General features: G+C 39.9%; 1 protein-coding gene across 2 annotated transcripts in view; it reads left to right on the top strand.

Moving 5' to 3' along the window:
- Positions 1–25,079, top strand: part of ABRACL (ABRA C-terminal like) — a 78,885-nt gene extending 53,806 nt beyond the window's left edge. The window contains exon 3 of one of the 2 annotated variants that reach the window (XR_014839492.1): positions 24,832–25,079. Coding sequence is in view for 1 of the 2 variants with exons in the window: in XM_085015796.1 (XP_084871922.1) it covers positions 24,945–24,949 (5 nt within the window). In the remaining variant the exon portion in view is untranslated. The remainder of the gene's footprint in view (positions 1–24,831) is intronic. The other variant, XM_085015796.1, reaches the window with a different exon arrangement.
- The last annotated feature ends 964 nt before the right edge of the window (positions 25,080–26,043 follow it).

The following is a 26,043-nucleotide window of genomic DNA, read 5'->3' as shown; positions in this document are numbered from 1 at the left end:
GTAATGCTTGGGAAAAATAAAAGAGAAAGAAGAAGGACTGGTCAAGGAGAATATTTGGATCACAGTATAGATCTGATATTTATGAAACTAAAGGGGTGAGGTTGCCATCTGACAGATTGAACCAAGACTTGACTAGTCCAGCAACTTTGTCTAAAACAAAGTTGCCTACTGGAGGAATCCCACATTGGGCAGAAATGGCTAGTCCCAGGACCTGCCATGTGTGTTCATTGGCTGGGAACTACCTCGGAAGGGTAAGGGCTCTGCTGATAAGCTAAGGTAGATCCTAAAGTCACCAACAGCTGGAGGCTGTCCGCTGCTAACTGCACTCCAGGCAGCTGAAGAAAGAATGGAGCAGCTGGCTAACTCCCTGAGTCTTTTTAGATTTACCCTGCTTCATACTTAGCAGGCACTTTTTTTTTTTTTTTTTTTTTTTTTTTGGTCTTTTTGCCATTTCTTGGGCCGCTCCCGCGGCATATGGAGGTTCCCAGGCTAGGGATCTAATCGGAGCTGTAGCCACTGGCCTACGCCAGAGCCACAGCAACACGGGATCCGAGCTGCATCTGCAACCTACACCACAGCTCACAGCAATGCCGGATCCTTAACCCACTGAGCAAGGGCAGGGATCGAACCCGCAACCTCATGGTTCCTAGTCGGATTCGTTAACCACTGCACCACAACAGGAACTCCAGCAGGCCCTTTTTGTATAATGATTCCATATTTCAGCTCAGGGAAATCATTTTATATTTATTTTATTACACATTTCTTTCTACTCTTGGTGTTTGTTACTTTTGAACACCTCTTACTCTACTATATTATTAATTTTTGTATAACTTTTCTATCATTTTCATCAATCTTTTAAATCTATATTGAAAAAGATGTCCTCAACTTTACCTTCTTTTTCCTACATTACTTGGTTTCTTCTGGGTTAAGTTTTCTCTATGTTCTTTTGACCTATTCTTTACATACCTCAAATGTCTGGTGGTCTCTATGTTTATAATAAGGAATATGGTTGATCATTCAGGATGTCTGCTTAGGTTTGCCCAGCAGTTGTGAATGTCTCTTTCCATGGCAGACTGTCCCCAAAATAGAAGAGCTGATTGTAGGGTTCTCTGTAGGTTTCTGCCAATGCTAGCCTTCTCTTTAAGTATCATAAGAGCCTTTGGAGGGAATCAGGCAGTTGGGCTTACAACATCAACTGTCAGATGAAGCAGACTTCATTTAGGGGCCAAGATAGGGTGGGAAATGTCCACTGAATTTCTTGCCTGAATGCGAAAGTCTTCCATGTGAGTTGCATGGGTTCAAAGCAGGCTTATTTCGTGTTTTTCTTTGGCCCATGAGACAAAATCTTACTTAACTTAGAAAGTTGTTATTCTAGGGGCAAATATCTCCAGCATTAAGAAGAAGAGATACATGTAGAGGAGTCTTGCCTAGACGTTCCAAGTTTTTAATTAATTGTCTTGATGATTGCTCCGTGATTTCTTCTAGTCCACTACCCCGTCTTACTTTGAGCTTGGAGTTCTATTAGTGTTCCACTAGTTTCTCGGAGAGTAGCATACTTCTCCAATTCAATTTCTATTTTGTGTTGTACATCCTTATTCTAGTTTCTTTGTCAGTTTGATTTTATTTACTCTCTCCCAGAAGTTCTTTAAACTTTTTGGACAACTAATGGTACTCTCATGTATTCTTTTCCATATATTTTTAATAGAATTCAGTGGGATATGGGATAAAATGATGATAAAATGCACTCAGTCTGCCATCTTAACTTAGAAGTTCAGGTATTTAAGATCTTTCTAAGTGTGTGTATATGTATTTATAAAAATGTACATTATACATACGTATGTGTACATAACTTCTTTCTTTTTTTGTCTTTCTTTTTCTTTTTTCTTTTTTTCCTTTTCTAGGGCCACTCCTGCAGCATATGGAGGTTCCCAGGCTAGGGGTCTAATCAGAGCTGCAGCCACTGGCCTACGCCAGAGCCACAGCAACGCGGGATCTGAGCCGTGTCTGTGACCCACACCACAGCTCACGGGCAACACCGGATCGTTAACCCACTGAGCAAGGCCAGGGATCGAACCCGCAACCACATGGTTCCTAGTCGGATTCGTTAACCACTGCGCCACGACAGGAACTCCACATAACTTCTTTCTATAAAGATTTCACAAACTTATATTTCCATTAGCTAAGTATTAGTGTAATATTTCACCATAGTATCTCCACAAAAGGATTTACTTATTTATTTATTTGCTTTTTAGAGCTACACCTGCAGCATATGGAAGTCCCCAGGCTAGGACTTCAATTGGACCTGCAGCTGCCAGCCTGTACCACAGCCATATGGGATCCAAGCTATATCTGTGACCTACACCACAGCTCACAGCAGTACCAGCTCCTTAACCCACTAAGTGAGACCAGTGATTGAACCTCCATCCTTATGGATCCTAAGCAGGTTCATAACCCACTGAGCCACAATAGGAACACCACAAAAGAATTTTATTAAACAAATAAAACATTTAATTTCATAGATCTTTGTTAAAAATGTGCAGTCATTTCTAGTAAGGTGAAACTTTTAACTTTCTACTATGTAAAAATACAAATACAAAAGAAAAGTGCTCATTACCCAGCTGTAACAATTTTTAACGATTTCAGTGACCAAGGTACAACATTTTGTTAAATATATAATAACTACCATATTTTTTCCTTGTGAGTGGTCAGTTTAATTCTTCTAATTGCTACTTGTCTTTGGGGATTTTGGTGTTTTTCTTTAGGAAAATTATGACCTTAGAAATTAAGGTTATTTCCCTTTTGTCAAAATCATTGCAAATATATTCTTCCTTTCATTCTCTATTTTGTCATACTGAATTTAAATTTTTGTTTGTTTGGTGGCCTTGCTATGGTTTTTAAACTTTTTAAATGAACTTTCCAGTACTACCTACTAAAAAAAATTTAACGTAGTCTTTATTTTAGAACAATATTGCAGGCAAGCAAAAACATCTACTTTTTTTCCTGGATTTTAAAACTTCTCAGCAACATTTGATAGGAAGTTTATTGCTGCATTATCATTATAAAAATGGACTATTTTGATATTATTATATAATCTTATAGATTTGAATAGAACAAATGTAGACTTACCTAAAATTTGCAGATACTAAAGTGTTCCCATAAATCTCATAGCCAGCTTTCCCTAATAGTACCATCTTATGTTAATATAGTACATTCCTCAAAGTGACTAAGATAATCCTGATACACTATAATTAACAAAATTCCATATTTGATTCAGATTTCCTTAGTTTTTATTTAATATCCTTCTTCTATTCCAGGATTCCACCTAGAATATTACATGACATTTGGTCATTATGTTGCCTGATGCTCCACCTGTCTGTGATAGTTTCTTAGAATTTCCTTGTTTTTAGTGATCTTGAAAGATTTGAGAACAGGTCAGAAGTTTTATAGAAGGCTCCTCTATTGGGATTTGTCTGGTGTTTTTCTCGTGATTAGACTGGGAATATAGGTTTTGGGGAGGAAAGCTATTTAAAATGAAGCAGGGAATGAGAAAGAAGTAGACAGACAGACACACACACATGAAAAGAGAATCAACAGTTTAAAAAAAATTTCCTATTAACAAAACTAAACATCATAAAGCCAATATGGTTTTGTAAGCAAGTTCACTGAATATGGAAGCAGCAGAACAGGTAATTTTTATTTGATGCATGAAATTGCAAAGAACAGTTAAGTAGGGACAATCCCCCAATTCATGTTATGAGAACAATGTATACTTGAATCTAAGGACTGAACAAGAAAGGAAAACTATTGGTTAATTTTACCTGGAGACGCAGGCACAAGGGCAGTTGGATGAGAGTGGTTTGAATACGTCTTTGACTCTTCCAGCAGGGTGGGCCCACTGATAGTATCCATCCCCTTGGTAGCTTCTTTCCAATGATTGAGTTTTATTTGAGCGTGTGGGATTAGGTCCTAATCTGAGAATGTTAATGATGCTCTTTAGTTTCACAATGTGGAGAGTCAAGTTGATACCTCTTATGCATTGAACTATGTCACTTCTTCAAAATATGTTGAAGTCCTAGTCTCCAGTACCTGTGAATATGACCTTATTTGGAAATGGGGTCTTTGCATATAATCAAGTTGAGATCATAACCTAGTAAGACTGATGTTCTTATTCTCTGGGGCGAAATTTGGACATGGACAAAGTCACACAAGGAGAATACCAAGTGAAGAAAGAAGGTGAGAGGGATGTATCCACAAGCTGCATACCACCCCAAGGTAGGAGAGATGCATGGAGCAGATTCTCCCTCAGAGACTGCAGAAAGATCCAACACCTCAATTTTGGACTTCTAGCCTCCAAAACTATGAGACAATATACTTATGTTTTATTAAGCCACTAGTTTGTGGTACTTAGTTATGACCACACTAGGAAACTGATACATTACCTGGAACTTTAGTTCCGTGACAAGATGAAATTACTTACTCCATGACATGTTAGGTTTGGGGCCAAGATGGTATAAAGATCTTCCTGGTCTTCCTGGTTCCCATTCCTCTGTTAAGTTGGTGGTTTCCCAGATACCCATGCCTAAGAGTGGAAATAGTTGTCCAGCCTGCTATTAGAGTATTTATATTCTTGGGGTTTTTTTGGGGGGGTTATTTGTTTTTTTAGGGCTCATCTGAGGCATATGGAGGTTCCTGGGCTAGGGGTCAAATCAGAGCTCTCTACCTGTTGGCCTATGCCACAGCCACAGCAATGTCAGATCCGAGCTGCATCTTCGACCTACACCACAGCTCACAGCAATGCCAGATACTTAACCCATTGAGCATCCTCATGGATACTAGTCAGATTTGTTTCTGCTGAGCCATGATGGGAACTCCTGCTATTGGAGTATTTTATGGACACCATCAGGTGAAGGCATTGTATAGGATTCTACTACCTCCCACCAATAGTTATCTATTGGGTGGATGGATGTCTAATGGGAAATGACTGATTAAGAGCTAAGAAAAGAAAAAAAGGTCATGGAGGTCTCCTCTGGGCTTGAGAGAGGTCTGGCTGGCACCCAAGACTTTCATCTCCGTACCCATGCAATTTGGAGAAAGTAGAACAGTGATCCTCAACTGTGCAGTGTAAAGGTGGGACAGATACTCTCTTAACCATGATGGGTGTCAGAATTTCCAAGAATGGGTGGGCTATGATACATATTTCTGAAAAGTGTGTCAGCACGTTAGAGAACAGCTCATGGGAACCCATGTAAAAATTCAGCTGTGATAACTTTAAAATGTTAAACCTTTTAAATCCAACATCTACTTTTGATAAACCTATACACACTCCTACAAGTCTATTTGAAATTTCAAAATAAATGGAAAAGTAACTTCCTATGAATCTATAATTATTTTAAAATGAAAAGCTAAAAAGATGGAACAATCACATGTATTAGTTTTTAAGGGCTGCCATTACAGAGTACTACAAACTGGGTGGCTTAAAACAGCAAATCCATTATCTTGCAGTTCTAGAGGCTAGAAGTCCAAGATCAAGCAGGTTTGACTTCTTTTGAGGGAGAATATGTTCCATACCTCTCACTTGGTTTCTAATTGTTTTCTGGCAATCATTGGTATTTCCGGACTTGCAGATGCATCATGCTGATTTCTGCCTTCATTTTCCTATGGCATTCACCCTGTGTTACTATCTCTGTGTCCAGATTTCTCCTTTTTTATGAGAATATAGTCATATTGGACTAGAGTCCACCCTAATGACCTCATCTTGACTTGATCATCTGCAAAGACCCCATTTCCAAATAAGATCAACTTTGCAGATACTGGGGATTAAGAATTCAACATGCTTTGTGGGGAGGGGGCACAATTCAACCCATAGCAGAGTATATGAGCTTTTTATGTTTATCAAAAGTAGGTATTGGTTTCAAAGTTGAGAACTGCAGAGTTAAATGGTGTAGCCACCATAGCTGACTTTTTATATTGGTTACCTTGAGATATTCCCTAACTTGCTGAAATGTATCACAGCCTTTAAACTCTTGCTATAGCACTCCTATTGCCTTCCCCATCCCCAATGACCCCCCAAAGTTAGCAGATCAGAGTGTTCAGAGATCTCACTGGGGAAGCTTCCTGTCAGTAAGTTTGGGCTTCCCAGATGAGCAATACTCAAGAGTAAAAAACTAAGTTTATTACTGCAGGAGAAAAAAATTAATTACCTTTATTTAAAAAAAAAACATGAATTATGCTAGTAACAACCCCCCCAACACATACACACACGACACAGACACACACACACAGACACACACACACAGACACACACACACAGGTGCTTACACACAATGCAAGGCTGAATCTGCTGCAGAAGAGTTTTCACAAACGGGACAGTAAGGAACACAAGGCGTGTTCACAAGCTGCAAGGAGGATCCCGATGAACAGAAAAGAGGTCCTGTACAACCTGGCCATGAGCTCCTTACTAGCCAGCCTCATCTAGAGTCCTCTGCTCTCTGCTCGAACTCCTCCTGTGTGCAGGTTTGTTCCTTCTCATTAATCCTTCACGTAACCCACTGTTTATTGCCTTCATGATATTTATTTTTCATTTTTTAATTATAACTTTAAATTTGTTTACCTGATTATCAATAGTTTTCTCCTGTTAAACCCTGTGAGAGGAAGAAATAGCCTGGCCTGTTCAGCATCAAGCACATAGTACGGCCTCAGTATTTGCTAAATGAATGAATGGGTAAATCAATGAATTTACAATTGAGGGGTAGTGGCCTCAAAGACAAACTGACTGTTTCCATATTGTTCAAGGTCAGATCTATGCCACTCCCATAGATCCTTTAATAAGATGCATATCTTATGCCATGTTTCCTCCTGAAGATGATAAGGACGCTCTGCCTTGTCTTGCTACCTAACGATATATGATGGTAAATGCTTGCTCTTGAAGCTACAGCTGCTGATCTCTAAGTGTTGATTGCATTGTCCCCAAGGAAAGATAATACAGGGAGTTTGTGCTTGATTTTCAAGCAATTCTCATTAAAGTTTTGATCTCAGAGTTCCCATTGTGGCACAGTGGTTAATGAATCTGACTAGGAACCATGAGGCTGCAGGTTTGATCCCTGGCCTTGCTTAGCGGGTTAAGGATCCAGCGTTGTGGTGAGCTGTGGTGTAGGTTACAGATGCAGCTCGGATCCCATGTTGCTGTGGCTGTGGTGTAGGCCGACAGCTACAGCTCCAATTGGACCCCTAGCCTGGAAACCTCCATGTGCCTCGGGAGTGGCCCTAGAAAAGACAAAAAAAAAAAAAAAAAAAATTCAATCTCAATGAATTAGCCAGTGAATAGTTTCTTTGTATATCTCACAAACTATCCATATTTGGCTCCACTCTCTCCTGGAAACAAAAGTAATCTTTAAAATAGGATGAGAAATATTTTATAATTTTAAAAGAGGAACTAGGTATAACTCTAAAGGTATTATTAGATTTTAAAGTTAAGTGGAAATGTTTTCTTGAAATACAATCCTTTCTTTCCCCCGTGGGATCATCATAGGCTCCTTAGAGTTATCCATTATGTTTGGGAATATTGGGAAATTTTAAATGATCTCAGAGATATCTTTCATTGAATGGGGTCAGGGTAACATTTGGCCTGCTGAAAATAAGAAGTAGAAGTCACTAGTAGTACATTTCCATTCAAATAAAGATAACATGTGGTAGGAAGGAAGACTGAAGAGAATAATCCTTGGGTCTCAATATTTCTAAACCTCTGAGAGCAGACTCAGGATTAAATGGATACAGTGATAAATATAGGGCACGTCTAAATCCCTGACCTAATCTTGGATCTGCTATTCTTATAATAAAATTATACTCCATTCTCTTTCAAATTTCTCCTTAAGCCTCATCTCCTTTAAAAGCCTTCCCAGACTAATACCAGTGGATGCTTCTTGTGGTATTTATCTCCACAATCACTTTAACACAAGCAAAAATGTTCACTCTCAAGAAGAGAAAGTATTGAACTGTCCTCTGTTCAGCTTCCATTCTCCAAATTTTCCACAGACACACCTCAATACCCCCTCAGTCAATGGCTCTCTGTCCTGGCTACACATTAGAATGATCCAGGGACCTTTAAAGAAGTTCTTTTTAAGAAGTTAAGAATGGAGTTCCCATTGTGGCTCAGCAGAAACAAATCCGACTAGCATCCATGAGGACATGGGTTTGACCTCTGGCCTTGCTTAGTTGGTTAACAATCCAGCGCTACTGTGAGCTATGGTGTAGGCTGCTGAAGCTGCCAGGATCCTGCATGGCTATGCCTGTGGAGTAGGCTGGCAGCTGCAGCTCCGATTTGACCCCTAGCCTGGGAACCTCCACGTGCTGTGGGCGTGGCCGCAAAAAAGAATAAAAAAAAAAAAAAGAAAGAAAAAGTTAAGAATGCACAGTAGTGTATAGGGACTGGATGGTCGGTCAATGGGGAACTGATGTATAGCACAGGGAGCTCTACTCAATATTCTGTGATAACCTATATGTGAAAAGGATTTGAAAAAGACTGGATATGTGCACATGTATAACTGAATCACTTTGTTGTGTAGGAGAAGTTAATAAACATTATAAATTGACTATACTTCAATGTAACTTTTAAAAAAAGAAGTTCTTTTTAAGAAGCTTAAGAAAATCTTTTAATTTGGAAGCTCTTTGCCAGGCTAATTAAATCATAATCTTTGAGGGTGAGGCTCAGCTTATTTTATTTTTTAAAATTTCAGGTCATCTTAATATTGGCCTAAGGATGAAACTCTGTCTTGCACAAAGCAGGACTCTCACATACTATTTGCCTATATTTAAGTATGTATTTGTTTCTCGCTTTGTTGTATGTGTATCTCATAGGATTATAGTTTTAATTTTAAAACTAATAGGTCATCTTTTCCAATTTATTTTTTATTTTTGGAAATCTCCTACAAAGGACCTGGCTTACTCAGTCTATGAATGGAGAACCATTTGAAAATTTTCAAGATTTACTAAGCTCAAGATGTTTGTAAGATAACTATTTATTTATATATTTAGGCCATACCTGTGGCATGTGGAAGTTCCCAGCCGGGGATGAAACTGCGCCACAGCAGCCACCCAAGCCACAGTAGTGACAGCACTGGATCCTTAACAGCTAGGCCACTAGGGAACTGCCTGGAAGGTAACTGTTTAGAGAGCAAATGCAAGGGTCTCTTTTATTTGGAATAGCAGACCAAAGTGAGCCCACAGATCAGTGGAAGAGTAATGTTGTACTGGACATGCCTGGGCTCTGATGTCATGAGAAGTCAAGTTTGGCTCCTGGGATGCTGGGCCAGTCTTAGCTCTTTCTCCCTGGGCCTGCTTCCTTATTTGCAATCATGTGGAAAGTAATGCCTCAAGGCTTGTTTTGAGGATGAAGTTGGACAGATATTTATGAAAGTGTAAGATATACAGTTAAATTATTTTAACAGTTGTAAAATTGTGAGAACTTTCTTTCACTTACCTTAAAAGGGTAAAGAGAAAAAGCACTATTATGCATTTCAATAGATATTTCTTTATTCTGACAATTCTAATGATTTTTAAATATCTCAAAGATTCCCAGCATATTCTGGCTTAATTTGACCATTTGGTTTCAAAAAATGTATAACTCAGTCTATTATACTCTTTGAAGAATGTGATAGAAAATTATGTTCCATTGTTGCTTAAAGGAATTTAGCATAGTAGTAATCTATGAGAGAACCTCTAATCTCTAGTATTTAAAACATATGCCTTTCAAAATTTGCTTTGAAGAAGAAAAAAATTACTTGGAGTTCCCCTTGTGGCTAAGTGGTAACAAACCTGACTAGTATCCATGAGGATGCGGGCTTGATCCCTGGTCTCACACAGTGGGTTGATGATCCACAGTTGCCATGAGTCATGATGTAGGTCACAGACACCACCTGGATCCCACATTGCTGTGGCTGTGGCGTAGCCCAGCAGCTTCAGCTCTAATTCAATCCCTAGCCTGGGAACTTCCATATGCCACAGATGTGGCTTGAAAAAGACCAAAAAAAAAAAAAAAAAAAAAAAAGAAGTGAACAAATCTCTTTTATGAAGTTATGGTTATAAATACCCAAAGAATATAGAAGACATGGTGATTTAGCTATCACAAATTAGGAAGGAGGGTGTGTGTGTGTGTGTGTGTGTGTGTGTCCAGATAGTCTTCTTTCAGTTTGAGCCTGGAGGAAAGCAAATATCAAAGCACTTTTCTATTGTGCCCGGGAGGAGAAGTACCAGGGCCTCCTATCAGTGGAAGAAAAACAAGAGAAGATAAGATCTTAACTAGAGTAATGAGGGCAAGCACTTACTTTTTAACCTCAGACTCAGGGGAAGTGGTAGTGTTTCATGGTGTTGTTTGCAAAGTCTGATGTTCTGCCTGAGGCTGGAGCACTGCAGATGTCTCCCAAGGCCTCTCTGATTATAAGTGACAATTTCAACCTTTTTAAAAATAAAATGACAAGAAATGCCATCTTTAATGTTTTCAAGAAAAAAAATTCTTAGAAAAATTATTTCCCTATGTCTCCTATTCCCAAAGCCTTTCACTTGGTTGATTTCAGGCTGGGGAAATTCCAGAATTTGGAACAACTTAGGAAATTCAGTGATCACTGTTGAGTCTAGTTAGAGAAAGTATCACATTGTAGCTGGGGGTGACATACTTTCAGATCTTAAATATACATACCGTGTACCTTGAATGTAAGTTAGAAATAATGGGTTATGCTATTTACTTTAATCAAAAACGCATTGTTAGATATAAAAGTATGTATCTTATTTCATCTCACTTAACTTACTACTCTTTGGACCTAGGTTATCTTAAATTGTCACTCAATCTCCTTAGGGCTTCTCTACAAATTATATAACACAGCATCTTCCAGAGAGCAAAACTATGATCAATGGGGAGAAATTATAAGGATGCAGTATTCACGTTGACATACAAAGAAACTTTCTGGGAATCAAAAATGTCCAACAATGTAGTAGGCTGCCTTAGCTCACTGTCACAGGAAGAGTTCAAGTTAAGGCTAAATAACCAAGCAAGTCAGTCTGAGGCTAAATGATCATCTGCTTCAGGATGTTATAGAAGGAATTCCAGGTCTCAACAAAAGGTTGAATTGCAAAGTCTCCTACCAATGTAAGATGTTATGATTTTGGATCAAATAGTTTGATGCAGAATACTTTGGTTTCTGCCACCGTTCTGATTTTTTAGATGATGATTCAATTCATCATTTATGAATAAGGCACTAACTTAAAAGTAAGAGAATGTAGGAGTTCCTGTTGTGGCTCAGCAGGTTAAGAACCTGACTACCATCCATTAGGATGTGGGTTCGATCCCTGGCCTTGCTTAGTGGGTTAAAGAAACCTGCCACAAGCTGCGGTGTAGGTAGCAGATGTGGCTTGGATCTGTTGTTGCTGTGGCTGTGGTGTAGGCCAGTGCCTATGGCTCTGATTCTACCCCTAGCCTGGGAACCTCCATATGCCACAGGTGCGGCCTTAAAAGGAAAAAAAAGTGAGAGAATGTAGAGTATGGCATATTTGTAAGCTGGAGCCCCTCGCTATTGGGGGGGAGGGGGAGTCCTTTGATAAGTTTGTTAGTTTTTAAGACCAAAATATCACCCATCCCAATTGTCCTGGATTCCTTTTACATGTATTCCTTTGGTCCTCTTACATCTTACCTGCCCATGTGTTCTTCTGTTTCATGGTTTACCTATTCATTATGTTCAATTATACCTGATTAAAGGGTACTTTCATGGTGGATTGATTTCCACTGCAGAATCAAGTGAAACCACAAACATCATTTCACCAATAACCTTTGCAACCTGTGCTCTGTACTACTGCAGACATTAGGATGGCCAAAAAAGGTCTATCACTGGTGCTTTGGGTGAAAAATATAGTGCATAAGATATAATTTATTTCTTTTAATGTATTAGAATCTATTTCAAAGCTGATAGAAAAATTTATTCCTTACCAAAAAGGGAGAGGCTGCAGATAAAATAGAGTTCTCCTCCCCAGGGCCTGGGTATTGCACATGTTGGGACAACAGCTGGCATGGGGATATTAATAGACGGCCATTGTCCTTGCACCTGGCTGGGGACCACAGTCTGAGTCTAAAACCAGAGCAGCTGCAGAGGTTCTTGTCAGATTTTTCTGAGCCAAAGAAGTGAGAAAACTATCATTTTAGAAATATGTAACATACTGGCCTTCATGAAATACCTCCAATACTCAGGAAGAATAAATGAAGTATATAGTAAAATGAAATTGTTTTGAACAGTCTCCAAACTATTTAGTCTAGTTTTCTATTATCTTGAGACCATTGATTGTAAAGAAAAACAACATAGGAGAGGTATTAGGAGAAAGAGGAAAATGTGGGGCCAGGCACTGGTATCTGTATATGTACAAATGCTGTTGTGAGTAAAATAGGATATGGTTATGAAAAATGAAAAAGAGCATGAAAAAGCTTATTTTGAGGGAAAGTAAAATTAAACTTGTATGGAAGACTTATTATACTCCAGATTAAAAAATGCTGCTGAATTGCTTCCACTCCCTTTCCATCTCTCCTTTTCCCTTTTATTCCATCCTCTTCTACTTCCCTTTTCCTTCTCTCTTTTGCTTTCAAAGATTTCCTAAACATTATTCAGCCAGTCTAGAAAGTTGAGGAGAAAGCAGACCTAATATATCTGCCACCGCACTCTGGGATTTTGTCTTCATAAATAACTCAAAAGATAAATTAGCACAAATCCAAAGGGTCCGTGTGATGGGAATTGAGGGGTGAGAGTCCCGAGACCAGCTCAGCAGGATGGGGCTGAAGAACAGGTGCTGTGGAACTTAAGGAAAAAAAGTTAACATAAAACCAGACACAGAGACATTTATCTTAAGTAAAGGTGGGAACCGGGGAACTCAAGGTCTCAGGGACCAAGAGCACCACCTCAAGAAACCACACTGCTTTTATTGTCTCTTGAGGATTACGTCAAGTGAAAAGGGGGTTGTAGGTGCAGGATATAGGGTTTTTTTTTTATTATTATTTTATAAGTTCTTTTATTATTTTAAAAGTCACTTAGCTGGTAGATGGTTAAACTTTTACTCTAAACTTTAGGCATTCAAGAATCATTAGCATTTGAGTTAGCTATCTATGCATAGGATTTCAGAAAATCCTCACTGTGCTTCCGAAAACAGCATGCCTATTTGCGGCAACCCTGCGTGCCTAGGTTTGCACCTTGGTTCTCTTTGCTAATGCATATTCTGCTAACGACCACTCATAAACCACTTGACCATGAGGTTCCTCTTTCTCTTATTCTTTAGAGGACATATCATGCTTTTGCAAATGGCGTGCCAATCTGCACAGGTCCCGCCGTGCCTAGACCAATGTATTATGTCCTCATTCAGCTGACCCCTCGAATAACCCATGCCTTTTGGTCTTTGTTCTTAAGCTTAAGTCATTTACCATCACCGTGACTGTTTCTCAAGCAGGAAGACGGGACAAAGTAAGGAAGGACAAGATGGAGTTTTCAGCAAAGAGGCTAAGAAAATATTATAAAAACATGTCTCGCAACATGAGAGGGATCGCGCGCTGCTGGAAGTCAGGGAAGAAGGTCACGCAGCAGAAAGGCAGTGGCAAAATCAAAAGGAAGGAGGTCTGCTTGTAAAAGGCGGTGGAGGCAGAATCCATAGAATCTGGACACTTGATGGATGAAGTGGGAGAGTGAGGTGGAGACAAAGACAGGTGCAGCCTTTCAGGGATTTTTACTGGTTCTTCAGTTAGAAAAACAGCGGATGAGTATACCTGTCCTCTCCAGGCTGCCTCGGTTCTTGTTCCACTCTGGATGTGAAGCATCAAGCACAGCTATTGGTCCCCCCCAAGGAAAATCCACTCCATCAGCCAGTGGTGACTGGCTGGTATTTTACGTGAGGTTGTATATGTGCTATGTGAGTATCACATATCAGGGTGGATGGTTAGAGGACAAACTATTTTCTTGTATGAGGCGGGTCTCCTCCCTCAAATCTTTCTGCCCCATATCTCCTCCCTTCCTTCCCCCAGTTGATGTGTCTCCTGCTCCCTGTCTTTCCTCTTCCCTCCCTTTCCACCTCCAGCTTCCTGTCCTTGGTTTTGTCTCCACCCACCTTTCCAATCTCTTCTGTATAGAAATAGATCGCACCCCAACGCCTCCTCACCCTCCACTTAATACTGTTTTCAAGTGTCTGTAGTACTGAGGACGACTTCATTAGTGCTCAGCAAACAAAAGATCCTTAAACTGAAAGATCCACCCTTTATGAAAAAGCTTACTTTGAGAGGAAATAAAGTTATGCTTGTATGGAAGACCGATTATATACCCTAGATAAAAAGATGCTACTGAATTTCTTCCATTGGTGGCCGATGGGTTTGACATACTTGGTTTTTGTTTCTGTCATACACACAAAGTGTTGTCACCCTTTTGTATCTAAAGCACTGCTGGTTGAAGATCTTAAATATCGGTTTGCAATCTCAGCAGCTAAGCACAGGTACTCGAAGAGAGTGAGAATAATCAGTGCAAATGGCTCCCAGTGCGCACTGACCCGTGGTGGGCTAGTAGGTTTCTCATCTGTGCCAGTTGTTCTCATTTGGTGCATTTTTATCTGTGGAGATTTAACTTCATTCTTCATTATCTGGTGTTACCCCAGTCACTGTGCTCTGGAGGCCCTTCTGCCACTCACTTGCCAGGTTCACCCAGGCTGCCCTGTACCTGTTGATGAGGAAGCGAGACATGGTTGAAAGAGATATTAGAAAATGCTACTTCCCTCTCACACTTGTTTGAATACTGAAGAAAAATACCACCTTTATAAAACCAACTGTAGACACATATTACATTTTCGTTCTTTCAAGACAGTCATGTCACCCCTTTTTATAGAATGCATTAGAAATTTAAGACTCTGATATCATATGTGTGGATTCTTTTATGTTAATAACTTCCTTTTCTGTTGCTCTTTCTTTTTTCTATTATTAGGCAGAAAGATAACTCCTGACCATATTAATTTTTTTTAAATGCAGTTTAGCATAGAATCAGAACTAATCTCCCAAGAACTCCTTTTGTTCTGTGGTCTTGGTTATCTGAGGGAGCCTACTATAAACTTAATACAACTCTAAACTCTCACTGATTTTTTGGGCACCACGCCTCATGTTGGTAGACTTTTTTTCTCAATGTATTAATCATTACATTTAATATTAAACATGAGCCAAGATATATAAACTACAAATAAAATAAGAAATTTTCAATTAAAAGTGTGTTTTGATTTTTTTTTTTTTTTTTTGTCTTTTTATGTTTTTAGGGCCTCACCTGTGGCATATGGAGATTCCCAGGCTAGGGGTCGAATCAGAGCTGTAGCTGCCGGCCTATATGCCACAGCAACACCAGATCTGAGCCGCATCTGCGACCTATACCACAGCTCACAGCAATGTCGGATCCTTAACCTGCTGAGCGAGGCCAGGGATCCAACCCAAAAACTTATGGTTCCTAGTCGGATTCATTAACCACTGCACCATGACAGGAACTCTGTGTTTTGATTTTTTAATGTGAACTTTCCTATGATGAGAACACCCTTTTGAAACAATATTTCATGATAGTGAAAATTTGAGTTTTAAGAAGGTTAGGTGTTTGCAACAAAAATTGCATATTTCCTTTGGAAACATAATAGAAGTTCCCAGAATCCCTCCTCAAGGATGATGTCTGCACCAACCTTGAATAATAAAATTGCGGTTATGTCCTCTCTGTTCTCCCATAACACTTTAGGTGTATTTCTGTCCCATTATAATGATTTTTTTTCTGCTTAAACAAAGCCCTGTAAAATTGCATTTACTGAGCTAGACTTTGATGATAAGCCATCAGCCCCCACTGAGATGTGCTGTGAGGAACAGCCCCGCTCTTTTACGATAAGCGTATTACTGAGGATGTTCTTCAGGATACCAGCAGTACTGCATTTATTTGTAGGATCCTTGAGGGTTTGTTGGTTTGGCCTTATATCAAGACTAGTGATATTTTTCCTGAGCAGTCAGTTTGCTCTTATCTGGTGGAACCTATGGTTTGTATAACTGATCATGCTTCTTCTTTTACAGAGACTGCTAAAAAGCTAAGAGTCAAATTCCTGGTGGATCCCTAGCAAATACACATAAGCCTTTATTGTATTTATTTTGTGTCTCAGTCCAGCTCTGTTTTACGGTCCCATCATTGCTTTCCCTTTGTCTTATCTTCCTTGTTTTCTCCTAATATATCTCATTTTCTTATGTTGCACATCTCTTTGTTCTCTGTCAGTCCTTTTGAAGAAAGGCGTGAAAATAAAGACATATCTGCATCTTTCCTTACAAGGTTCTGAGCTCTTTGACTCTGGACTGGGATTGTTTCTTTATTACTGCGCTTGGGTTTGGCACAGACCTTCATTGCATGCTCAGTAAATATTCTGAAAATAAACCAAATGAAATTGCCATTATAAATCAACTATATGCTAATTTAAAAATTTAAAAAAAAAGAGAGAAATTGCCATTAAAAAATGGAAAAGAATCATCTGGTAATTTGATCTCTGCCAGTTTTCTCTTCTCTCTGTAAGACGAAGGAAAAATACTGTGAATCAAATTATCACCTGTAGACGAGACGGCAGAAAACATTGCATATGTGAGTCAAGGAAAAATAAATGAATTAAATCCAAAATTCCTTCATTTAGCCTGTTCGTGCTCTGGCCATGGTTCTCTCATTACTTTTAAATGAAAGGTGCTTGCTTATTCATTTGTTACAGAACTTTGCATAAAATTGGTACCAGAAAAATCCATGTTGAGGTAAATGTATTTCTCTGGATGCTAGGTTGGGAAACAGTCAACTAGAATGCTGGGCAGGGAACGTCTGGCACTTCTTTTATCTCATACTGAAACCTAAGAATGTCTTCTGAAACCATTGAATCCAGAGTTGTTAACTTAAATCCAGAGTTGGTACAAAAGACATCTAGATTACAGCGTTTCTTAATGGTAAAATGCCCAATGATACTTAGAATGTAATTAATTTCTTTTCTTGAAAAAAAAAACCAATATAGTAAATATTAAATTCTTTTTTACTCCTGTGGACTTTCCCAGAATGGAATGTGCTACTGATTTATTTATTTGTGTGAATTTACTGAGATTCACAGTATCAATCCAAACAGAATAAGATATTGATAAGATTGCCTTTCTTTAAGATCAAAGATTTTTGTCTTTAGGTCATATGATTTCTTCCTTCAAAATGCCTGTCGTGTACATTCTTTCCTCTGGGTTCCCCTGTTCACCTTAAAATCCCAAACTCTCATGATCTCATCCCCAAAATGATACAATAGATTTTCCTCTGGCTTCGGAGTCACTGCTTTTTATCTTATCAGTCTCAAATGTTTGTCAAATTATTCTTCCAAAAATACTGTTTTATCCTATTTTTTTAATCTAGTAACTTGCAATAACTTCTGATACCCACACAAATCAACTTCAGACTCCTGCACAGAAAACATTGCTTCTCAGTCTTCTCCCATTCTGGCTTCCAGCTGTGTACACCAGAGTGCGCCCTCTTGCAATCTTAGCATCTGCATAGGTCCCTGGTTTTGACTGTCCCTTTAAGGTACCCGTATGTGCACACAACAGGAAGTAGGGTGTGGTTTGTTCTTGGATGAGACTAAAGTTGTGTGCTGAAAACAGTTTATCCTTGACCTAGAACTAGTGCTGCTTTTAGAAAGAAAAAAATCTTATTTACATTTTAAAAGTAGAAAGTTAAATAGCATTTTAAAGTTAAAAGGAGGATGTTTAAATAGCAACAGTGAATATAAACTTTAAATCATCCTGCTAATAAAAATAATAATAGCTATTAGTTATTGAGAGCTTGCTATGTGCTAGGCACTACACAAACATTATCTAATTCCGAAATAGATACCATTATTTTCCCTGTTTCACAAGTATTTGCCCAAGGTCACACAGCTGGTAAGCCAAAACTGAAACCTAGAAAGTTTGGCTCTATGCATAAAACTATAATAACTCTTAATAGAACCTAAATCCAGTGTCCACGCTAAAACCTGAGAAATGGCTGCTCTAGGAAATAAAAAATGTTACCCCTGCTTCACTTTTGCCTGGCTCCTCCAGTTACTGTTCAAAGGTTTCATTTCACAAAGAAAACCCACAGTTTAGGGAAGGTAATGTTTTATTCCAAATGAGACCATTTGCCCCAATACTACAGATTTGAGAGTGTTGTGGGACTACTTTGAAGTGGAGTCCCTGCCTTGATCCTCTGAGGGAGCCTCTTGACTAAACCCAATTTGACAATTTTAATGGAGTCAAAAATGGCACAGCCAGAAAGAGTATACAGTCAATGTCCTGGCATTTAAAGGAGAAGTTTCCAATGCAAATATGATCACAAACAGTATACAGGTAGAGAGCCCTGACTAGTGGTCAACAGAGTACAAGAAAGCCATTTCTAGAATTGAGAAGAAAAAAAGGCATTGTACGTGCAATATTTCCTCAATTGCCTGCCTGTGTAAACAATTCTGTGAGTCAGTTGTCACACCTTTTTCTAGGCTTGAGTTTAGTGGCTTATGTTGGTAGCCTAAACTTGGCCATGGTAGTGAAACAGGAGGGAAGGGGGCAGGGACAACCCTTAACAAGTGACATAGCTACTGAGGATGCAACAAACACTGGTTAGATTTTTTTTTTAGGTCCAAGATGGTGGAAGGTTGGACTTCTGGTAGATCTTGAGCCTCATTATGTGCTCTTTGAAATACATTAGCATGCTAACTGACACACCTGCAGGCACCTTTGATGGCCGACCATAAAAGGCCAAAAAGTGGGCTGTGGCCCAATTTCTGGAAATCCCTGCCCCCTCCCTGAAATAGTTGGAATTACCCTCCCACTCGCTAGCCTGTGAAATTACTCAGCCATAAAATCTCACCACTGGTTGGAGTTCCCTTCATGGCACAGTAGAAACGTATCTGACTAGGAACCATGAGGTGGCAGGTTTGATCCCTGGCTTCATTGCCATGAGCTGTGGTGTAGGTCACAGACAAGGCTCAGATCTGGCATTGCTGTGGCTGTTATATAGGCTGGCAGTGGCAGCTCCGATTTGACCTCTAGCCTGGGAACCTCCGTATGCTACAGGTGTGGCCCTAAAAAGTATCAACAACAACAACAACAAAAACACCCTTGCCTTGGATGCAACCATTTCATGAAACTTGTTAATGATGCTGAGACAGTGGGACTCAGTGGGACTACTGTAGTGGGGTTTGTAGTAGGGGAGAGAGATTGGGCTCAACTCCAAATATCACAAGAAAAAGTAAGAATTTATAGCCAAGGAGCAGGGTAGGGGGTTCAGTGAATGGAAAATTGCTGAGAGGAAATCTCAGGGATAGGGTGATTCTGGCTGACCTAACTGAAGGCGGGCCAGGGTGATAAAATATCAGGAGTGGGATATTTTTGATGAACTGACTAAGCAAGATTCCTACTAAAACTGGATTAAGCAGACCAAGAACAGAGCCCAAGATTAGGGCCTAATCAACAAGAGGACTCTGAGAAGTCTGATTCAAGTTGGGTCAAGAAAAGAGGCTTTGTCACCTTCTCCATATGGGCCCTCATCATTCCACAGTGTAGCTCAAGCTCTTTCACAGCACAGTGGCTGCCTCTGAGAGAGTGGGAGCAAAAGCTAGGATGGAATCTAGAGCTACAGCATGTTTGCTGCATTTTTAGTAGGTCAAGCAAGTCCCAAGGTAGGGGCAGACTCAAGGGGATGGGAAATAGACTCCACCATCCGAAGAGAGGAGGAGCAAACTTGTGGCCATCTTTAGTCCATGTAGTACCATATTTACATTTAAGTACTCAGGATGAATATTCTGCAGAAGGAAAGGAATTTTGTGTGTGTGTGTGTGTGTGTGTGTGTGTGTGTGTGTGTGTGTGTTTATGTGTTTTTGCCATTTTCTTGGGCTGCTCCTGCAGCATATGGAGGTTCCCAGGCTAGGGGTCGAATCAGAGCTGTAGCCGCTGGCCTACATCACAGCCACAGCAACACAGGATCCGAGCCACGTCTGCGATCTACACCACACACAGCTCAGGACAACGCCAGATCCTTAACCCACTGAGCAAGGCCAGGGATCGAATCCGCAACCTCATGGTTCCTAGACAGATTCGTTAACCACTGAGTCACGAGAGGAACTCCAGAAAGGAAATCTTGAGAGAGAATTCTTTTCAACATCAATCAAAATTGGAGTTCCTGTCGTGGCGCAGTGGTTAACGAATCCAATTAGGAACCATGAGGTTGTGGGTTCGGTCCCTGCCCTTGCTCAGTGGGTTAATGATCCAGCGTTGCCGTGAGCTGTGGTGTAGGTCGCAGATGCGGCTCGGATCCCGCGTTGCTGTGGTTCTGGTGTAGGCTGGCGGCTACAGCTCCGATTGGACCCATAGCCTGGGAACCTTCATATGCTGCGGGAGCGGCCCTAGAAATGGCAAAAAGACAAGAAAGAAAGAAAGGAAAGAAAGAAAGAAAAAGAAAGATATTTCCCAGGATGTTTTCTGAAGAACTGATTGTTTACAAGGGATCCAGTGTCTACATTTTCACTTGAATTTTCACCATTTCATCTGTTCACTTGAATGCTAATATTTGGGAGTAGGTACTTTTTGCTCTAAGGCAGTATTTCCCAAGCAAGTATTTAGCAAAACTCTAGTTTCACAGGATGATCGTGGGTATTACATGTAAAGGAATTTATAGGTAATATAAACTTGGGAAATTCTAAGTTAGGAGTAAGCAGATTTCTCTACTATTGGACTTCTTAGGGTCTTTATTATCCTAATGTATATATGACATTAAAATGCACAGTGTTTCCTAGACTTATTTAGCCATAGAAGTAGAGGCACATCTTACATAACTAGTGTTCCTCAGGATACCCTTGGTAGAAATTGTTCTAAGTGGAAATAAAGGAGGAAGAGGAATCCTGAGAGAGAATTCTATTTAAGATCAATCAAAATTAACTCCAGAAACAAGCATAGCAGTGGCTTTAGCACTTAAAAAAAAAGATGTCCTTGAAGCAGGCACTCAGAACCGATAATGTACTAACAATAATATACTATACAGTGTTTGTTCTAAACATCAATAGTGTTTTGAATGCAGATGACTGAAAGAGTTTAAACAGAAACTGTTTTGCAAAAGTTTTTTTTGTTTGTTTGTTTTTCTGGCCATGCCCACATCATGCAGCAGTTCCTGGGCTAGGGATTGAACCTGTGCCACAGCAGCAACCCACACCACGGGACTGACAATGCCAGATCCTTAACCCACTGAGCCACCAGGGAACTCTTGCAAAAGTTATTTTAAATTCATGAGATTTAGTCATCAATGATTGATTTGTTGACACAGTAATTTAAAAAGAAAAAACCAGGACAAGTTTGTACATTTTCTCACTCTTTTTGTCATGTTGACAAATGACAATTATTTATATTTATGGTATACAGAGACCAATGTTTGGATAGATGTATACATTATGAAATGATTTCCACAATCCATCCTTCTTATCTTATAAACTAAACTTGGAGCCCTTAGGAATTAGAATTTGGGTTGCAAGCAATATAATAACAAACTTGTGGGCACCTTGTATAATGGTTTTCAATGACCCCCATCTCCTGGTATCCATGTCCTTGTATAATCCTCTTCTCCCAGAGTGTGGGCTGAACCTAGCGACTTGCTTCTAAGGCAGAGAGCACAGCAAAAGTGATAGATGTAGAGGTTAGGCTACAAAAGACTGGTTTCTCTCTTGTCCATCCTCTCTTGCTCTCTCTCTCACTTAGATAAAGCCACTGTCCTAAGTGGAGGCCCAGATGATAAGGAGTTGAAGGAGGGCCTCAGGTCAGCAGCCGTGAGGAAATGGATCCTGCCAACAACCTCAGGAGTGAGTTTGGAAATCAGATCCTCCACTGATAGACCTTTGACTTGACAGGACTGCATCTCTGCTGATACTTGGACTACAGCCTTATGAAAGACTCAGCCTGAGGGCCAGCTAAGCCATGCTTAGGCTCCTGATGCAGAAACTGTGAGATAATGCATGTTTTGTTCTGAGCTTCTTAATCTTAGTATAACTTGGTAAGCAGCAATAGACAAGCAGTGCAGTTTAAAAGAGGTATTTAGAGGAGTTCCTGCTGTGCTCAGGACCAATGAACCCAACTAGTATCCATTAGGATGTGGGTTTGATCCCTGGCCTTGCTCAGTGGGTTAAGGATCCAGCGTTGCCATGAGCTGTGACATAGTTCACAGAAAAGGCTTGGATCTGGCGTTGCTTTGGCGGTGGTGTAGGCTGGCAGCTGCAGCTCAGATTCAACCCCTAGCCTAGGAACTTTCATATGCCACAGATGTGGCCCTAAAAATCAATCAATCAATAAATAATTTAAAACGTTGAAGAGGTATTTAGAGAAGAGCAATGCTGTACTAAGTCAAATCCTGCAGACAGCTGAAGGAAAGACTAAAGCACTGCAGTGAAATCGTGCTTTAGAGTGGCAGCATGGAAAAATACTGACTTAATTAGGAAGAAACACGGAGGATCTTGAAGATGAAATCTAGGTGATAAGAGTCTTTGAATTTTCAGTGCCACTTCCAGATGAGACATATCAGAAATACAAGGTGTATAAATTATAACTGCATAGTCACTGCCATTGCTGAAGAAGATACTGCTATCATATGGCTCCTTGTTATACTTAGCTAGCCTCAAAGAGAAACACCTCTTTGGTTTAAATATTAAGCTAGCTACCAGGAAAGGATGTTATGTCTACCAAGAACATAATAATGCTGTTTTAGAAGGTTCTTTTTGTCCCTCTTTAGGTCTGGTTTCCTTTTATGTGTTCTTCTATATGTTCTTTTTTTCTTCCTTTTTTTTTTTTTTGTTTTTTGTTTTTTGTTTTTTGTTTTGGCTGTGCCCATGGCATGTGGAAGTTTCTGGGTCAGGACTTGGACCTGCACCACAGCAGTAACACCACCAGATCCCTAATCCACAAGGCCACCAGGGAATGCCCATATATGTTCTTTTATTCCACACATATGTGTTGAACACTTAGTATATGCTAGGCTCTGTTTTAGGCACCGAAGATTCAACAGAGAAATCCTCACCCTCTTGAAATCCACATTCTAGTGAGGATAGACAGTAAGCAAAGTAAATAAACATTAAAATATATCGTATAGTAATAAAAATGAAAAAACAGGTAGCATAGTAATTAAGTACCATTTGGGAAAACGAAAGCAAGGAAAGTAAAGGGGGGGCGGGTGAGTTCTAGCTTTCTTACCAGTTATCTGGACTATAACCAGCTGTGAGTTCACTGCCACATTGGGCCCATTGTGATCTATTTTCCAAGTCTACTCAACAAACACCAGAGTCTCTACGGCTTCCTTTGTCCCCTTTGTATGCTGTATATTTATTCTTGCTTTCATGACTTTTTGTTTTTTAATGAATTAATTTATTTTTATTTTTATTTCTTTTCTTTTTTGGCCGCCCTGTGGCATATGGAGTTCCTGGGTCAGGGATCGAATCTGAGCTGGAGTTGTGACCTATACCATAGCTGTGGCAATGCCAGATCCTTAACTCACTGTGCTGGGCCGGGGATTGAACCCATGTCCTTGCTGCTGCAGAGACACCATCGATCCCATTGTGCCACAGTGGGAACTCCCAATCCTTTTAAAAAGGCTGGTCTTCAAGGCTTTCCCATGAAGCTTTCTTTGACAGTTCTAGCCTCTGCTAATCCCTCTATTTCCTGGGGACTTGAAGGGGCCACCCACCCTCCGAAACAAAGATAGCAACAACATACAATCTACCTATCTTTTTTGCTTTCTTTACATTCAGGTTAATAGCTGATTACTTCCATCCATCCATCCATTTATTTATTTATTTATTTATTGCCACACCTGCAGCATATGGAAGTTCCCAGGCTAGGGGTCGAATCAAAGCTGCAGCTGCAGCCTACACCACAGCCATAGCAACGCAAGATCTGAACTGCCTCTGTGACCTACACCACAACTCATGACAATGCCAGATCCTTAACCCACTGAGTGAGGCCAGGGATCGTATTTCATCCTCTCAGACGCTATGTCAGGTTCTTAATCTGCTGAACCGCAACGGCAACTCCTGATTAATTTTACTTATTTAATATATGTTTATTGTATGTCACCCCATTCCCCCTTTAGAATTTCAGGTTTTTGAATTTGCTTTGTTTTTGAATATGCATAGAACCTGCAAGCAAAGCACTCTTGGTGGTAGGTTCATTGGAAGAAATATAAAAAATGAAAGATATGGTGTCTGTCTACAGAGAATTTAAAATATACTTGAGAGAAAATGCTCTCCCTGTGGTGAGAAGACAGTGAAAAAATAGCCTGTATAAAATCAAATACTTCATAGTATGGTATGGCAAGTGGCTTTCAGATTTTTTTTTTTTTTTTTGGTTTGCACCCATGATGAGAAATAGTCTTTACATCATGACTCAGCATGTATGTGTGTGTATACTAAATTTTACAAAATAACATGTAGGTGGAGTTCCTGTTATGGCGCCGTGGTGAATGAATCCAACCAGGAATAATGAGGTTGCAGGTTCGATCCCTTGCCTCGCTCAGCAGGTTAAGGATCTGGCATTGCCGTGAGCTGTGGTGTAGGTCGCAGAGGTGGCTCGGATCCTGCGTTGCTGTGGCTCTGGTGTAGGCTGGTAGCTACAGCTCTGATTAGCCCCCTAGCCTGGGAACCTCTATGTGCCATGGATGCAGCCCTGGGGAAAAAAAAAAAAAAAGTATGTTTCACAGAACAATACTTAATTTCTGTAGGCAATGTATTCTGACATTTTCTGTTCTGTTCCAGTTTTCAAAAAATCCTGATAGAAACTGTGTGTGAAAAACATGTTGCCTGCCATATTAGTAAACAAAGGATTTTGCAGCCATCAAGCCATCAGTTTACAGCCTCTCTGCCCCCAGGATGAACCCTGAAGAAACTCAGGATGGAAATAGGATGCCCACCATCAAGCAGTCAACCCCTGCAGCCACTCCCCAGTGAAGGATGCTAAGGAGACAGGATAAGAAAGCACAGGATACTGGCCCCCGATGGCTGAGGTATGTATAAAGGAATGATTTCAATGAACCCAGAATTTTGCACCTTCCCATGAAAGAAAAGCACTAAATTCATTAGCTTGAGATGTCCAGTTTCAATTAAGAATAATCATTTAATGTTCTGGCTACCCAGACTTCATTGCAGAAATTCCTATATATCCTGGCTCCTCCCTTACCTCTTCGGAGCCGTGCCCTAGAGCTATCTGAGAGGCTGCATCCCGGGCTTAAGTCTTCAGTTTTGTCCACCAGATAAAATGTAATTCTCCATTTTTAGTCTAGTTTTTTTTTTTTTTTTTAAACAAAACCCTCTGAATTAATTTCACAGTCTGTCAAGAGAATACGACCCACAGTTTGGAAAACATTGCTGGAGCCAGGTGGTGAGCACATGGAGGTGGAAAGTAAAAGAGAGAGTATGGAGTGGCATGAATCCAGGGAAGTCTGTCTTGGAAAAAGACTGTACTTAATCTGTTTCTTCAAAGGAGCATCCTGTTTAGATTATTGGGGTCCAGGATGATGCTCAGTGTTGATGCTGAGTTGGGACAACAGTATGAGCAAAGAAGACACTGAAGAGGAGGAGTGAGCAGCAAGTTCAGGGGTCATTAAGAGAGAATTCTGGTTTTTCAAATGACTGCTTTTGTAGATTATGGAAATAAGTGTACAAGTCAAACTAGAGGCTTGAAAAGAGATTTTTGAGGGTACATGTTTGAGAAAAACACTAATGTTGATAACTGGGAATAGTCTAATGGAAGAGCAAATCAAGGACATTTAACAACCATATTATTATTTGCATTAGTATTCCATTTTTATCAACGTTTTTTGTAATCACAATTATCATTACTCCTCAAAGTAAGCCTTTGGCAGAAGAGAAGTTATTTCCAGAGGAAGAAACTGATACAAAGAGATAACATACATTGTTCAAGGTATAATTCCTTGAAGTGACTTCAGTAGATCGTGTCAATTCTGGCCC

The sequence above is a fragment of the Sus scrofa genome, chromosome 1 (genome assembly GCF_054392235.1).
Source record: "Sus scrofa isolate SSC_HxYL_T2T_F1_AM1 chromosome 1, Sscrofa_HxYL_maternal_Yorkshire_Landrace_v2.0, whole genome shotgun sequence".
Classification (NCBI taxonomy): Eukaryota; Metazoa; Chordata; class Mammalia; order Artiodactyla; family Suidae; genus Sus; species Sus scrofa.
The sequence above is the reverse complement of the archived record's forward strand: the minus strand, read 5'-3'. Positions and strand labels throughout refer to the sequence as shown.